The 14,485-nt window shown below is 42.1% G+C and overlaps 1 protein-coding gene across 1 annotated transcript in view; it reads left to right on the top strand.

The window, feature by feature from the left end:
- pdgfd (platelet derived growth factor d) overlaps positions 1-11,770 on the top strand; it is a 35,318-nt gene extending 23,548 nt beyond the window's left edge. Inside the window, exons 4-7 of the mRNA XM_086126343.1 lie at positions 1,565-1,618; positions 3,105-3,315; positions 7,023-7,240; positions 9,402-11,770. Of these exons, the coding sequence (XP_085982469.1) occupies positions 1,565-1,618; positions 3,105-3,315; positions 7,023-7,240; positions 9,402-9,536 (618 nt within the window). The 3' untranslated portion in view covers positions 9,537-11,770. The remainder of the gene's footprint in view (positions 1-1,564; positions 1,619-3,104; positions 3,316-7,022; positions 7,241-9,401) is intronic.
- Positions 11,771-14,485: the final 2,715 nt, after the last annotated feature.

Below are 14,485 nucleotides of genomic sequence, written 5' to 3' on the forward strand. Positions count from 1 at the left end.
TGTCTGAGGTGAAAGGCGACGGTAAAATGCTGGGGCCTTCGTGGCCATCGAAGACACACTTAATCCTCAGTTGTCTCACTGTCCGATTGTACCAAATGGAGTTTGAGAAGGGCAGCTCCCTGGTGTCACCACCTCTCCACTGCTTCTGTAAATAAGGGACTGAGCTCTTGTCGCCTGCAATACTGCCGGACTCGCCAAGGATATTTTTCAGTGGTCAACATTGTGTCATCAGAATCAGAATCAGAATCATCTTTATTGGCCAAGTATGTAGAACACACAAGGAATTTGTCAGCTTAATGATATATTGTCATACATGATATAATCAAATTATGTTGAAAAAAAAGAGGTCACATTTGTTTAATTAAGGGTCAGGTCATGTTTATTGACTCTTGATACAAGTTCATGTTTGTGCACACCATTTGGCATACTGAGTTTGATCTCTACTTCCAACTTTTCTCAAAGTTACGGAAGTGGCCCATATGTGGATGAACGTAACCGTAAAAGGAGATGATGTGTTCACTCTCTTGCACGCACATTTGCGGGAAAGCCTCTGACCTCATTCACACAGCTGGTCGAGAAGAATAAATGTCATATGCCAGAATTTGTTGAGCATTTCCGAACATTTGCAGATGTAAACAATCACGATATTACTTTGGTGTGTCAAAGGTGAACTTTCCCCATCTGCACCGGATATGCTAATCAAGATTGAAAAGAGATGGAGATAATACCACATGTGAGGGCCTGAAAGTGATTGAATTGTCGTTTTGCCTGACACATTTTATACCGATCACATGAACATAAAAGTGCATTTGATTCAAGTCAATTATTGTGTTGGCCGAGGGGTAGGGAATTCGGGTTCCTCGAGAGGCATCTCCTGCCTGTTTTAGATCTCTACAAACCTTCCGACACACGTAATTGAAATGATCAGCTCATCAGGAAGCTCTGTAGAGGCCTGAAACGATATTGAACAATTAAATCAGGTGTGATGGAGTAGTGAGGGATCTAAAACAGGCAGGAGATGGCTCTCGAGGTACCGGAGTTCCCTCCCTGTGTTGGCCGATTGCAGAAACTATTGTCACTTATTTTATTCATTATTATGACACAAAAATCAATTGTGATTAGAGCTGCAAAATATATTTAAAAACAAAAATCATCACTGCGATACGGGACTGTGATATATGCATATTGCAAAGATGTGCAATAAGTTTCATATGGAATTGTATTTGACCAATCAGATACAACCTTAAATGTGCTATATGAGAATAGCATTTAGGGGCCTTACTAACACACTACATATACATATATATACAGTATATATATATATATATAAAAGGTCATTTTGTTTTAAATATTCCAGGATCAATGCATGTGGTTTGTACGACACTGTTCGTTAGTGGACATTTGACCCGTTGAAATAATGCTTTTTGTCCCTTTAAGACCTCTGTTTGAGTACCCCTGGAAAAAAAAGGATGTGAAAAGAATCACATTAAACTGTAATAGTCATGGAAATCTGGAATAATCAGTTGATCAACTCATCCATTATTGCTGCATTTCTTCCCCCTAGCCTGGCACTCCTCTGCCTGCATCCCAAACCAACTGGGAGGCCGTCACCATGTCGGTGAGTCCTACGTATGAGTTCTATAAATGCTTAAACTGCCGACTGCAAAACTGAATAAACGCTTGCATTGTAATTACCTGAAAGAGAAAGTGCTGTTCAACACCACGTTAATTGAATTCATTTGGTCTGAAAATGTGTGGCTGCCTTCATTTTAATTGAAAAAATAAACACTTTTTTTGTTTTATTAAATCATCTAATTTGTGTTAGTGTCAACCATATTGTTCAAAACATGCAGTTTATCGTCAATCCAACCCCCAGCACATTGGACGACTATTCTTAAACACAAAGAAATGTTGAATGTTCACATGAATAATTATTATGACAGAACGCCCATCTGCACGGACCAAGGCACAGCCACATATTACACGCGCTCGGTCGAGTCATGCATACACCATCGTCCATATATTATACATGAGGCTTGAGATGTAAAACGTCATGCCTTCTTAGATTAATGCTTTTGTAAGAAGCATGTAATCCTCCTAATTTGTGTATATCTCGATGTAAGCACCGTGTGGTCAGCGAAGTATGAAATCATAATAATTAGTGTGCGTTGTTGCACATGGCACTTTTTATGCATGGACTGGACTACATAGGGGATCCATGTGTACGGGTTTGCCCCAGTTTTAAGATTCAAAATGAAGAGACAACAATTACATGCACCGCGTATGGATAAAAAAAACAAACAAACAAAAAAAAAACATCCGTATGGCAGTAGAGTACAAACGCCCCGCATCATCTGCTCTCGTCGCGTAAACCAGGGGTGTCAAACATACGGCCCGCGGGCCGGAACCGGCCCCGAGGGGGTTCGATCAGGCCCGCGGGATAATTTAATAATGAGAAAAAGCATAAAAGACACAAAATGAATATTTTTATTAAGATGCAATTTATGTATTAACCGCTAGTCATTGTTTTCTCTTTCGTTTGTAAAGTGTAGGTGGGGGTTACATTTAGATTTCATATGCGCATGTGTAAATGGTTTAAAAAAATCCTTTCTTTATAAATCTTGTTTAATCTTAAAATGCATGACTATATTTTTAAATACTAATTGTTCAAGTTTTGTGCCTTTGTACAATCAGTGGGATCAGTTGCACTGCATATATGTGAATGATAAAATTAAATTGCACATTTGTCGAAGGAAATCTAAGGTGTTTTATGAAATGTTAGGTAAATGAAATGTAGGTACATTTCAACATTTTCCTCATGTACTTGTGCGTCGCTATATCAAAACAAAGGAAAGACATATTTTGGTTATTTATAGCAGAGTATGGTATAATTTTAATGGTCTGGCCCACTTGACATCGACCGAGGCCGTATGCGGCCCACAATATGAAATGAGTTTGACACCCCTGGCGTAAACTATGGGTTGTCACAGTCATGTTGTTTGCATTTAACATCACTTTCAAAATCCTTCATGTAATCTAGAATGTAAACAGGGTAGAATAATTTCGTTTTCTTTTTATTTATTTTTTTTTACTTTGACTCTTAGGATAGCAGTTCTGTGGGACCGGTAGCAGTCACAGAGGTTCCTCTCTCATTAGATGACCTGGATCGAACCATTGCTGCCTTTGACACTGTGGAAATGCTTTTGAGATCGCTGAACCCAGACACTTGGAAACAGGACCTGGACAGCATTTACACACAAACACACATTCATTATAGATCCAGGGCTTATCATCTGGCAAGCAGGCACAACAAAGGTATGTTTTATTTTATATAAAGTTCACTGAAGATCATTGATTGGTGAAGATCAACACTTACACACTTGTGGGCACAAATCCTTATCTTCAATAAACCATATAGAGACAGAGAGCGTATAGATAGAGGCAGGATAGGAGGAGCGCTTTTACAAAACAAGATCAATACCAAATTTTAAAAAATGATGGCTTTTATATTTCAAAAGCTGTGTAATGATGCTTCAATGAAGTGTCACCGGGCAAATGTACAGTGAGAACTGACTGTTTCTTCACACACGACACAACATAGCTGACTCTGAGGGATACTTCTTCTTCTTCTATTTTTTTCTGTTGACTTATTGTGGCCTCAAGCGTATTGCACTCAGCCAAGCCAAGCCTCATTGCGACACTACACCGCAAATCCATGGCAATAGCTTTCGTTCGCGTGATCAATTCATGATGACGGTTTGACCTCCTTGCTTTAGTACAAAATTTCAGACAATTATTTCCCTAAAAGTCGGTCGGTGTCATTGTTATTTTTCACTTGGTGTACTGGTGTATAGATTCACGGAATTGTGAGGCCTACAGTATGTCAACGACAAATGCTCACTCAAGCAATGTAATTTTCCTCTTGATGAACTCAAAAGAGCAAATGTCAGAGTAGATTTGGCACAGAATCCTTTCTTGCAAAGAACCCTTCAGGCTGGTGGCAAATCCGAATATATTTGACTGCATCTCTTCAACCGTGCATACCTGCCGTTCATTTACTCTTGGGTGTTGTTCAAAAATCTCAACAAAAAGATTCATCACGCTCCATCTCGACTTTGTTTTACTAAACCACTGTAATATATAGCGACATGCAGTCCTTAATAAAAGTGCACAACCTCCACCGAGGTAAAACACGGTGGCAGTGATGCATTATTCAAAATAATTTACCTCATGTCCAAAAAAAAAATAAAAAAAACTCGTGAGACATCATTGTTGCCAACAAGCTCACTGCACACAAAAGGTAATGGAAGAAAATGTTTTGAATATTCTTTAAAAATAAACGTAATGATTCCCTGGTGTTCTTTGGTAAATGTTTGAGCTCTACAACAAATCCGTATTTATCCGGACAAGATTATTCTATGAGTTGATGATTGTTCTATATGTTGGAGAACACATATGCAGCCCCTGGCTGCTGGTTATTTATACGAGATACCACCTCACCCTGATTGGAAATTCAGCTTGTGCAGTGGAGCAGAAATATGCCGCAGTCAGAAGCTTACCTCTGTTTTCATGAAGAGACGCATCCTCGCTAGTTCACATTCTCCATTGTTTCCTTGAAGTCACCAAACTAGATCGTACTTGGAACTGAATGAGTTTGAATTCCATGTAACTTAGGCTACACGCAAGCAAAATAATACACACAGTAATTGCTTACGAAACGTCCTCTGAGTTAATCTTTCTTTGGCGGTTCGAAAAATGCAAATTAACAGCAGTAGCCATAAATTTGTTAACTAACAAGTCAGAAGCAAATGTAGAGAGGTGGGCACTATTTTGCCAATCCGTCCTGCGTCCATAACCTGGGTACCCCTTCCATCATCGTCCCTCTGTCCTTATTCATATAATAATCATCCTGCGTCCTTTTAAAGCGCTTCCGTCCCAACCCTTATTCTGTGTTTTGGCAATGACAGAGATATTCCAAACCACAATCAAATCTAGTGACTCTTTCTGGTGTCTTTGGCGTTCTGAATCAAGTACAGTAAATTGTCCACCTGCCCCAAGAGGGTTAAGAATGAAAATCGCAAGGTTACATGAATGATTCTTCGATATCCTCCTAATTTACGTGAATGCCAGTCAATATCACATCAAAAGCAGAAAGATTACGAAGCCTTTTATTTATTTATTTTTATTGCTCAAATTAACTCTTCATGATCATTTCACTTGTTTGGAGCAAAGACCGATTCTAAACAAGTAACATCTGCTAGGCTCCTACTTATGCTAGATATCTGTTTAAAAAGCGCTATGCTCACTCCACTAAATGCTTACTTTCTTCATTATTTCAATTCAACACTTACATCCTGCCAAGATGGCGATTTCGGTTAGCACCTTCGCTAAAAGAAACCTTGCCTGATTTATATTGAAGTTGTGTACACATCTGTTGCAAAGCAAAAAAAAAAAAAAAAGAATAATTGTCATTGACCTTGATATTTCTATTACCGTAATTGAATTGAATCGAATACAACTGTTACGTTTCGGTCAGGTTACTACAACTACCATCACGCAAAATGTGACAGAATGACCCGACCAAGACTGACAGAAACTCAGGGAACTAAATACAAGCTAAGTGACGAGACAACGAGAAACACCTGGACGAGACACAAAGGGTTGAGGGAGCTAATTGGTTACACACAAGGAACACTGATAACGAGAACAGGTGGCGAAAAAAGGGCACATGAGGAATCAAAACCAAACGTAACCAGACCGAAACATAACAACAACTTTCGTGTCAAATGTGCTGTACGTATCTGTAACATACAGCACGGATGAAATTTCTTCCCTCTCAACATAAAACAAGAGGAGCCGCTGCGGGTGTCCGTGCCACCATCAAAAGAAAAGTTAACAAAAAATCAATCACTCATTGAAGATGAGCAACAAAATATAAGATTCTGACAGTTATATATACATGGCTGTTGTTTGCCACACTGATATAACCCAACCCGTCTTTGGTAGAGAAGTAGGCTGTTGAATAGGACGACTTTTAAAACATGTTTCAAACAAAAACACTTTCTTTTTCTCAAAATAATTTTTACAATGACGCTATTACTGCGACGAACAGAAATGTGCAAACGATGGTTAAATCAGCCAGCCTTCAAATAGTACATATGTGTAATCACCACCCTCAGGGTTGACAGTGGGGTGATTACACTTCTTACTTTGACCTTTGTCAAGAGGACACTCAAGCCTTGATTGCCGCTCTTTTTTTTTTTTTTTTTGTCTTCCACAAAAGTGACTCGTGTGTTTCTCAAGTGACCTTATTTCACAGGCGACGCATTCGAGCGCTCCCTCAGTCTTGCCCTTTCAATAAAGCATATTGCACTTCTACTGTATCATTGCCTCTCCATTACAAAAAGCCCTCATGTTGAATATTGTGGACTGACGATAAAAGCATAAAAAACATGCTTTATGTTTTGTTATACTGCCATGAATTTTCACATGTCCGTGAAAACTCTGCAGAATAGGGAATAAATTAGTGATGGCGTCAATGCCAGTGTTCAGTACATTCTGTATGTGTGTGTGTGTGTGTGTGTGTGTGTGAAATAACGATGAAAGAGTGACGGACTGTCAATGACGAACTGGCAGGCCGGCGGCAGGCAAATTGAAATTTAATGATGGACCCACCATTGCTGTGAATCATGTAAACAGTTTTTTACTGATAGTCCGGAAGTAGCGGTCATGAACTGCAATTTCGCGATGATGAAAGCGCGTTTAAAATAACAATGACGGAATGACGCACGCTTTCCATTTCCTCAGTTGGTAAGGATTACATTTGTGAAACAAGCTTCCACTGCGTTCAAATTCCTCCTGATGTCAAATGAGGCTGCAGAAATGGTCGTCTTCTCTGAAATATGGCTAACTAGCGAGTGTTAAACAGAGTATTCATACTCAAATTAATTGATAAAACCCGAGTGGGGTATAACATGAACTGACTGGCATATTCCATCCCACTTTTCTCTTTCTCTGGGCAGTTGACCTGAATCGCCTTCACGATGACGTAAAGCGCTACAGCTGCACCCCTCGCAACTATTCTGTGAACCTGCGTGAGGAGCTCAGGGCCACCAACGCCGTCTTCTTCCCCCGGTGCTTGCTGGTCAAGCGCTGCGGCGGCAACTGTGGATGTGGCACTAATAATTGGAACAACGGCTGCACGTGTCAGGCCTCGAAAACCACGCTCAAACTACACGAGGTAGTTGACACATCATGAAGACATCATTAGCGCATACAATTGAACAAGAACGACTCGACGTGAGAACATTTGGGGGAGACAATTCACTAGTCAGTCATGATGTTTCTGATTCTGATTTTGCTGTCATTATTTGTATAATATTCTAGTAGTCCAACAGTAGAAGAAATATTATGAACATATGTTTGGTTTCCTCCCACATTCCAAAAAGTTTCAAATTTGGTGCATCGAAGACTCTAAAATTGACTGATTTTAGAGTATTTTCCTGAAATCAACAATTTCAGGTATTCTCACCACGAACGACCAAATCAGGCAGCCATAGCCTGGCAATTTGAAACACAGCCAAAGCATGATTCGACCTTGAGACATAATTCCTGCACATCACCGGAGCAGTCACTGCTCTTGAGGGTTGTGGCAACAGTCAGTGTGCTCAGGTACCCTCATTAAATCCAGAATGAGTTGGCGATAACCCCTGGAGACTTAAATATGGCTGTATGTCATGTACTGGATCCATCCAAACCCGTGATCGTTCATGTGGGCACCTAAGCCCCCCCACCGCCCGGACGAGCTGAATGCCGGCCATCTTGATATGTCATATTTCTGAAATAAATGGCATCCGCACACGTGTCCGCCGATTTTATAATCTGTCTGCCTGTGCCCCGATCAAATTCATCAAATCAGTCTACCTATTGCGCCGGACATTCATAAGGTCCCATCAGGTGTGAGGTTAAGACAACATGACCCCAAATTATCAGATGGTAGCTACCATGTGCATGTCAAACACAGCCTCGCTACACCAGCCACAGCTGCAGACTATGCCAATAAATTGCAGGATTACCGCCTCTGAGCGTGAACAGAGTGAAGCCGGACAAAGGACAGCTTTGTTTGCGGACCGTCTGAGGAACTCCAAGATCAGTTGTCGATTCGAGATGAACCCAAGTCCCTTAAGCGGTTCATCTCGCCGGTGATTAAGATTGGCAATCGCATCATGGAATGCAGTGCTAAGCCTGGCTCCTCTTCCTCTCCTCGAGCCGCAGCTTTTCACAAAGCCCCAGGATGCCTGTTGCGGCCGGTGAAGACCCAGGGCAACTCAGCAGAACCCGCCTCTCCCAGGAGGAATGCGCCCGGCAGATCTACAGGCAATTCATTAACCAGTGCCCATTCCGACCCAAGATTCATCGTGCAACCGCAGGAGCCAGTCTCCGGACTCGCCCCGAACAGTAAATCCCATTGATGGACGCCTCCTTGAGACTGTGACCCACCAGTCTCTTACCCTTTCCCTCACCCATTCCTGCTCCGGCGGTGCACATTCTGCGGCCATCACCCGTTCTTGTTTTGGCGGCACAAGCCCTGCAGCCGCACTCCAACCCTGCACTTGCAGCACAACCCCTGCGGCCGCCGGTCCCTGTTCCGGGGGTGCACGTCCCACGGTCGCCACCCAACCCTGCTTTGGCGGCGCAAGCCCTGCGGTTGCTACGCGATCATGCTCGGGCGGCGCAAGCTCTGCGGCCGCCGTGCTCGCCTTGCCTTTCCATGTCTCCTTCCTGAAGACGGTCTACTCTAGCTAGCCTCCTTAGCCGTCTGCAGACACTTTGGATTTTTGTACATACAGACTCTGTTTTTCCACTTTACTGTTCGATCTGCTTCTGGGTCCAAATTCTGCTTCTCAACTGACAACGGGGGATGCTTTTAAAAATACATTAAAAGGGAAGTCAAGTCAGAACATATTGTTGACAAAATTTGTTTGAGCCCCACTTGTCAAAACACAACCTGATTCATTTTGCATTTGTGGAATGTGAATTGAGCAGCAAAATTCAGCTGTTTTTTTTTTTTTATGCATCTCAGGGGATTGGTCGTTACCTGTGCCCTGAGGTACTGTGATGTCATTTCAATACAAACAAGTGTCTGTTTGTTTGAGCACATAAACCAAACATCCGTCTGTCCGTCGACATGCCCAAAAGTAAACCTTTGCCTTCCCATAACAAGCACACGTAATCCAACGTAGGCCGCCTGCGCACACAAATACCGACGTGATGCAAACAGGAATGGTGAGGAATGGAAAAAAAAAGTGCAGAGCTTCGTCGGGGGCCACATTGCTTATGGCCTTGCAGGAAAGAGTTTGAAGGCCCGTGCTGCCTCGACTCATTCTCGCTGTCTCTTCCAGGTGCTCAAGTACGCCCCAGAGACCTCTCTGTACCAGCGCCGCCGCAGGATAAGGCCGCGCTGGGTCATCGATGAGATCTTCCTCACGCACCACGACAAGTGTGAATGTGCCTGTCCCTCGCAGCCTCCTCGCTGAGACACTGACCCAAACTATCTTGAATCGTTGGACACCTTCTGCCATGAACTTTTTAGACAACCAGATATGCAGTAAATGCGGAGAAGAAATGATTTGACGGATGATGCACAGCTTGTGTCATTTCCTAACAGTAAGTACTTCAGAGGAATAATCATGAAACTCAACTAATAGTCAAACCGTACTGAACTGTGCAAATAGGGGCGATTCCACGAGTTTAGCGGATCTTCAGATGTCTTTTCTGCCGCTGGCAAGGGAAGGGCGGAGGTATTTGAATCCAAGCTGTCATTCGAACATTAAGACTAAAAAAAGCATGTGGAATTCCCCTCCCCGCTAATTTCCCACAAAGCCCGTCTTTGTTTTGCACACATTCCTGTCTGCAAGAATTCCAGCATCCCTTTGTCCTTCACACCCTCTGTAGCGTTCCCTCCCTTTTGTTTCCCCCTCACTGTCTCTTCGAACACACGGAGAACACTTGCACACACACACACACACATCCTCTCCTATCACTGACTGCCAAACACACGAGAGATGTCAGCACAGGCTACTGCAGTCTGCCCAGTTTTCTGAGCGCCCCAGGCATTCCAGCAGCTAAGAGGGAATTCTGCTAACACCACGCACCTCAGATACGAAAAACATTACAGGCAGAGAGGAAACCATCTGGCGGATGTTAGCTACAGTATTTCTTCATAATATATCCACTATACTGTCGTGTATGGGCAACCGTGGGACACCCCTATGTTTCAAAGAATCGTGAATACATCATTTTGAGGAAGGCCTTTTTCTTTTCCAGCATAACTGTGCCTCAATGCACAAAGAAAAATAAATCAACATGGATGAATGGATTTGATTTGGAAGAATCACTCTTGAGCCCCGACTTCAATCCCATCACACACCTTTGGAATGAACGAGAACAGAGCTTGCAATTAGGCACCTTTCAGGTGACGTCTAACCTCGCGTATGTTCTTCTATATAATTGGGCAGACTTTAACATCTTAGAAAGACCTCCCAGGAGACGAGTGTAGAAGATGGTTGACCTATAACGGGTGAGCCAACTCAATATTTTTCTGCCATTTTCACCTTCAGCTAGCCTGCTCATGTTTGCATTTTCAATTGCCAAGGATGAGTTTCTTCATACGCACGCAACCCGGTAATTAGCACTTGAAAGCATATTTTCATGCAAATTAGATGCTATTTTTCGTGAGCGCGTATGTGTGAGTTTGTGCGCCCGTGCTTGCGTGTCTGTCTGGATGAGGAAGTGCTTTAGGTGTGGAGAAGGCTACCAACAGAATGGAAGCGGTCAGCCCAAGTAACCTTTGCGACAGCATGTGAGACAGTGTGCAAGTACGGTGCCGTTTTGTGAGTGTTGAAGCATCACACGTACACACACTTAGATGCAAGATTTAAATAAGAACAGTCCTCTAATTGTCTTTCAGCCATCACCTCCCATGTGTCTTGGACAATACATTATACGTTGAACTGACTCCAAAGCCATCTGATCTGAGTCTGATTCCTTGCGATGTCAAATGTTTGAGCTGTTTTTGTCTGAGGTAGGATTGATAGAGCACAGTTAGTATAAAGGTTGCAACAGTTGCATAAAAACAAACAAACACAGAAATCCCCCAAATCTATTGTGCAGTTGAATAGCTCCTTTTGCTACCACAGTGAAAAATCTGCTGGATCCCCGACTTGACCGTAATACACATCAACACAAACAAACAACTTGTCAGAGGTAATCTCTTTAGGCTACTAACCAACTAACTTACACGAGCTTCCGTATCGCTTGACGTAATGGCCAATGGTTATTTTATTTGAACGCAAAGTAAATGCCCTTGTCGCTCGTAAGCCGGATAGCCATCCGGTCATGTGTCATCAACTTTTGATAAATGTTGTATTCCTGAGCAGAAGGTCAATTCTAACAATCAACATCACTTAAACCACAAAAAGTTCGTCTAGTTTTGCAGATTTACATCTTCTTTGCCCTCCATCAACCCCCCCCCCCCCCCGCACCCTCACCCCCACCCCGACTCATTCGTGCCTCACACATATGGCTCACACAAACTCAGTGATCAGCTCTGAATCCAGTGAATGTTTGGACGAGAAAAATGCTGCTTTTGCTGTCTTTGCAATATTCATGACAAAACCGTCGGCTTTAATTTATTGTCTTTCGCAGTTGTTTTGTTTGGGGGGGAAAATCAGCTGGATGGTTTTGATAAATAAAAGTATTTGTCGCATCAGTGAGTCTTGTGTTTGATCATGTGAAGAGTACAATACATTCGTGACAGATGAATGGATCTCGGAGATGAATGAAGGGTCAGACAGCAGAAGAAGAAGAAAACGCGAGAAGAAGAGAATACAAGGAGAAGGGCTCAACGATGTTGTCTGGTACAGCCCCGTGCGCGGGTCGTCATGGAAACCGCATTTGCGCTTTTCAGGCCAATGTATCTGCAGTAAGGTCAACATCACAGAAGTCAGATGGAAATTATTGGCTGCTGTGTCCTGAAGGGATGATTTAATTGTTGATTTTGTATCCAGTGATTGTGTGTGACAGCAGACTGCGGTAAACCGCATTCCTGCGTGTGTAGGCGCTTTGATAAGAGCTAATATTTGCAGCGACATGCACTCAGACATGGAGCTGTATGAATTCATTGTGAATCGCGTGGATTCTCTGCAGTCACACAAAATGTGCCCTGGGGAACAAGAAACATGTTGGGGGCGGGGGGTTTCCCCCTATGTGAAATAATGGAGAAAGAATTAATCACCATCATAAAACGTCAGCTACACATTTTTAAGAAAAAACTGAAAAGGTACTTTTATTTAAAAAAAGAAAAAAAGTTAAAGAAAGACAATGCACACCAGTCAAGTGATCCTGAGCAATATGCTGAAGTCTCATATGCTCTCATGGCACTGGTTCAACCTCGCTGCACATTTTTACCGATTAAAAAAATAATAAAATCCTCTCCTGTACAGACAATGCTGTGAGTAATGCTCTTAAATGTAATTTAAATTGTAACTCTCCTAAGGCATCTCATTATCGAACACACTGCCATCATTTAGACTGAATTGTGATTGTTAAATATTGTCATCATTGGAACCTCAAAGCAGTTCTCGTTTAAAGCTATAAAATGCAGTGCTGATAGACTCTAGCCATTGATGAGATGCGAATCATGAGATGATTATACGAGTGATCAAGTTTAAAAAAATAATAATAAATTAAAAAAAAAAAAGAATGAGGTGAAGAATGGTTTCATTGTTTCCAAAACAATCTTTATAGCCATTCTGACACAATGAATGGCTCATAGAGTTTCCCATCCTGCGGGCGGGTTGCTGTATGAACAAACCATTTCTGTCTTTTCATTCTTGAGTTCATGGCTGTTATTTGACGAAACTGACAACCAGTACGACGTTGCGAATAGATACTGAAATATAAATTAAACTTGCATCAATCATGGGTTTTTGTGGCAGATAGATAGATAGATATTTTTGGAATGCCGGGTGAGTCAGAGTCACTGTAGAAAAGTCTTGTAAGCACTGGAAGAGCATGCGAATTACACTCAGGAATGCATCACCCAAGATTTGAACCCAACTACTCTGAATGCACCGACTCAGCAAATGCTGATGATTTGCGTTGCTTGCAGTGGAGTAGAACTTGACTGTGCTGTATAGTACATATTCATTTTAGGGCTGCCGATATCCACCAAAAAAACCTGCAGTACATGAGGGTTGATAGTTGGTCCAAAACCCAAAGACCTTCTATTTTCGACGGATGATGTGCGGAGGTGGATTTCGTCTTGCGATGTCCATTTCCTTTAATGATATATGAAAAGCTGAAAAGTTCATATTCCCACAAGGCGCGCACACACACAGACACACACACCCTACATCCTTTCTGTCCCTCCTGATCTCCAGGCCCGTCCTTGCCATGTCCACAAGCACTTCCGCCCACCTCCTCTTTCACACTACATTATAGAACAGCTTTCATTTAGGTATGAATATTAGATATTTCTGTTGAATTATGTAAAAACACCATATGTGAGAAATCTGCTGGCACGGGGAAAGGACAATTGTGAGTTTCCGTGTTGAAAAGTCTCAAATAAAACGGTCTTCTTCGATTCAAACTGTTCCATTGAATAAATGATTATACTTTGAGTGTAGAGTGGAATCACTTACGCCTCTCTGAGCTCTCAATGGTTAGAAAGACTAATTTGAAGCATATAATGCCACTTTGAGCACCAAAAAAAAGGTGAATCTGAGTGGAATGTAGCAAGCCTAAGATATGCTGCAAGTGTGTGAAACACTCTGTGGCTGATGAAAGCTTGACGTATGACTTCTAAAAGACACACAAGCAGGATATTTCCTTCCAAATTCCTCAAGTGTAATTTTATGTGTTTGTTTTTTTTAGCCGAAATAATGAGTCAAACTATCCACACCCTCAGATTTGCAATGAATATTCAATCCATACTCAATGAATATTCAACTTTCAATGAAGGTTGAAAAAAAATATCCGATGAACATTTGAAGTGTAGATACTTCCAAACCAAACATTTTCCATCTCTGGAACTTTTATGTTTGAGAGAACAAGTGAGACATGACATTTTATGAAAAAAAAAATGATGGTTACGTGATCCACAAGGTCAAATTTTTGGTCAAAATGTCAAGTCACTAAATTATGCGCCAATCTTTCAAATGCAGATTTTGATTCCAACAATATCTGGTTTGTGACCAGGAAGTTCCTGAGATACAAGGGTTCGAAGGAAGGCGGCCATGCCCCTTTTTGACGAACTATTGAAAATCTTGTGGACCTCTTTTGTGGCAAGCCCGGGGATGACCTGGTGGGATATATTCGAGCCACTGGAGGCTATAATTGGATACATTTTGATAGCCAAAATTGATTGACAGTTGAGAGTTGAGCGGGGCACAGTTTCAGCACATTCAGTCGACACGCCAAGAGT

This window comes from Hippocampus guttulatus, chromosome 12 (genome assembly GCF_054856545.1).
Source record: "Hippocampus guttulatus isolate MCC_2025c chromosome 12, RoL_Hgut_1.0, whole genome shotgun sequence".
Lineage (NCBI taxonomy): Eukaryota > Metazoa > Chordata > Actinopteri > Syngnathiformes > Syngnathidae > Hippocampus > Hippocampus guttulatus.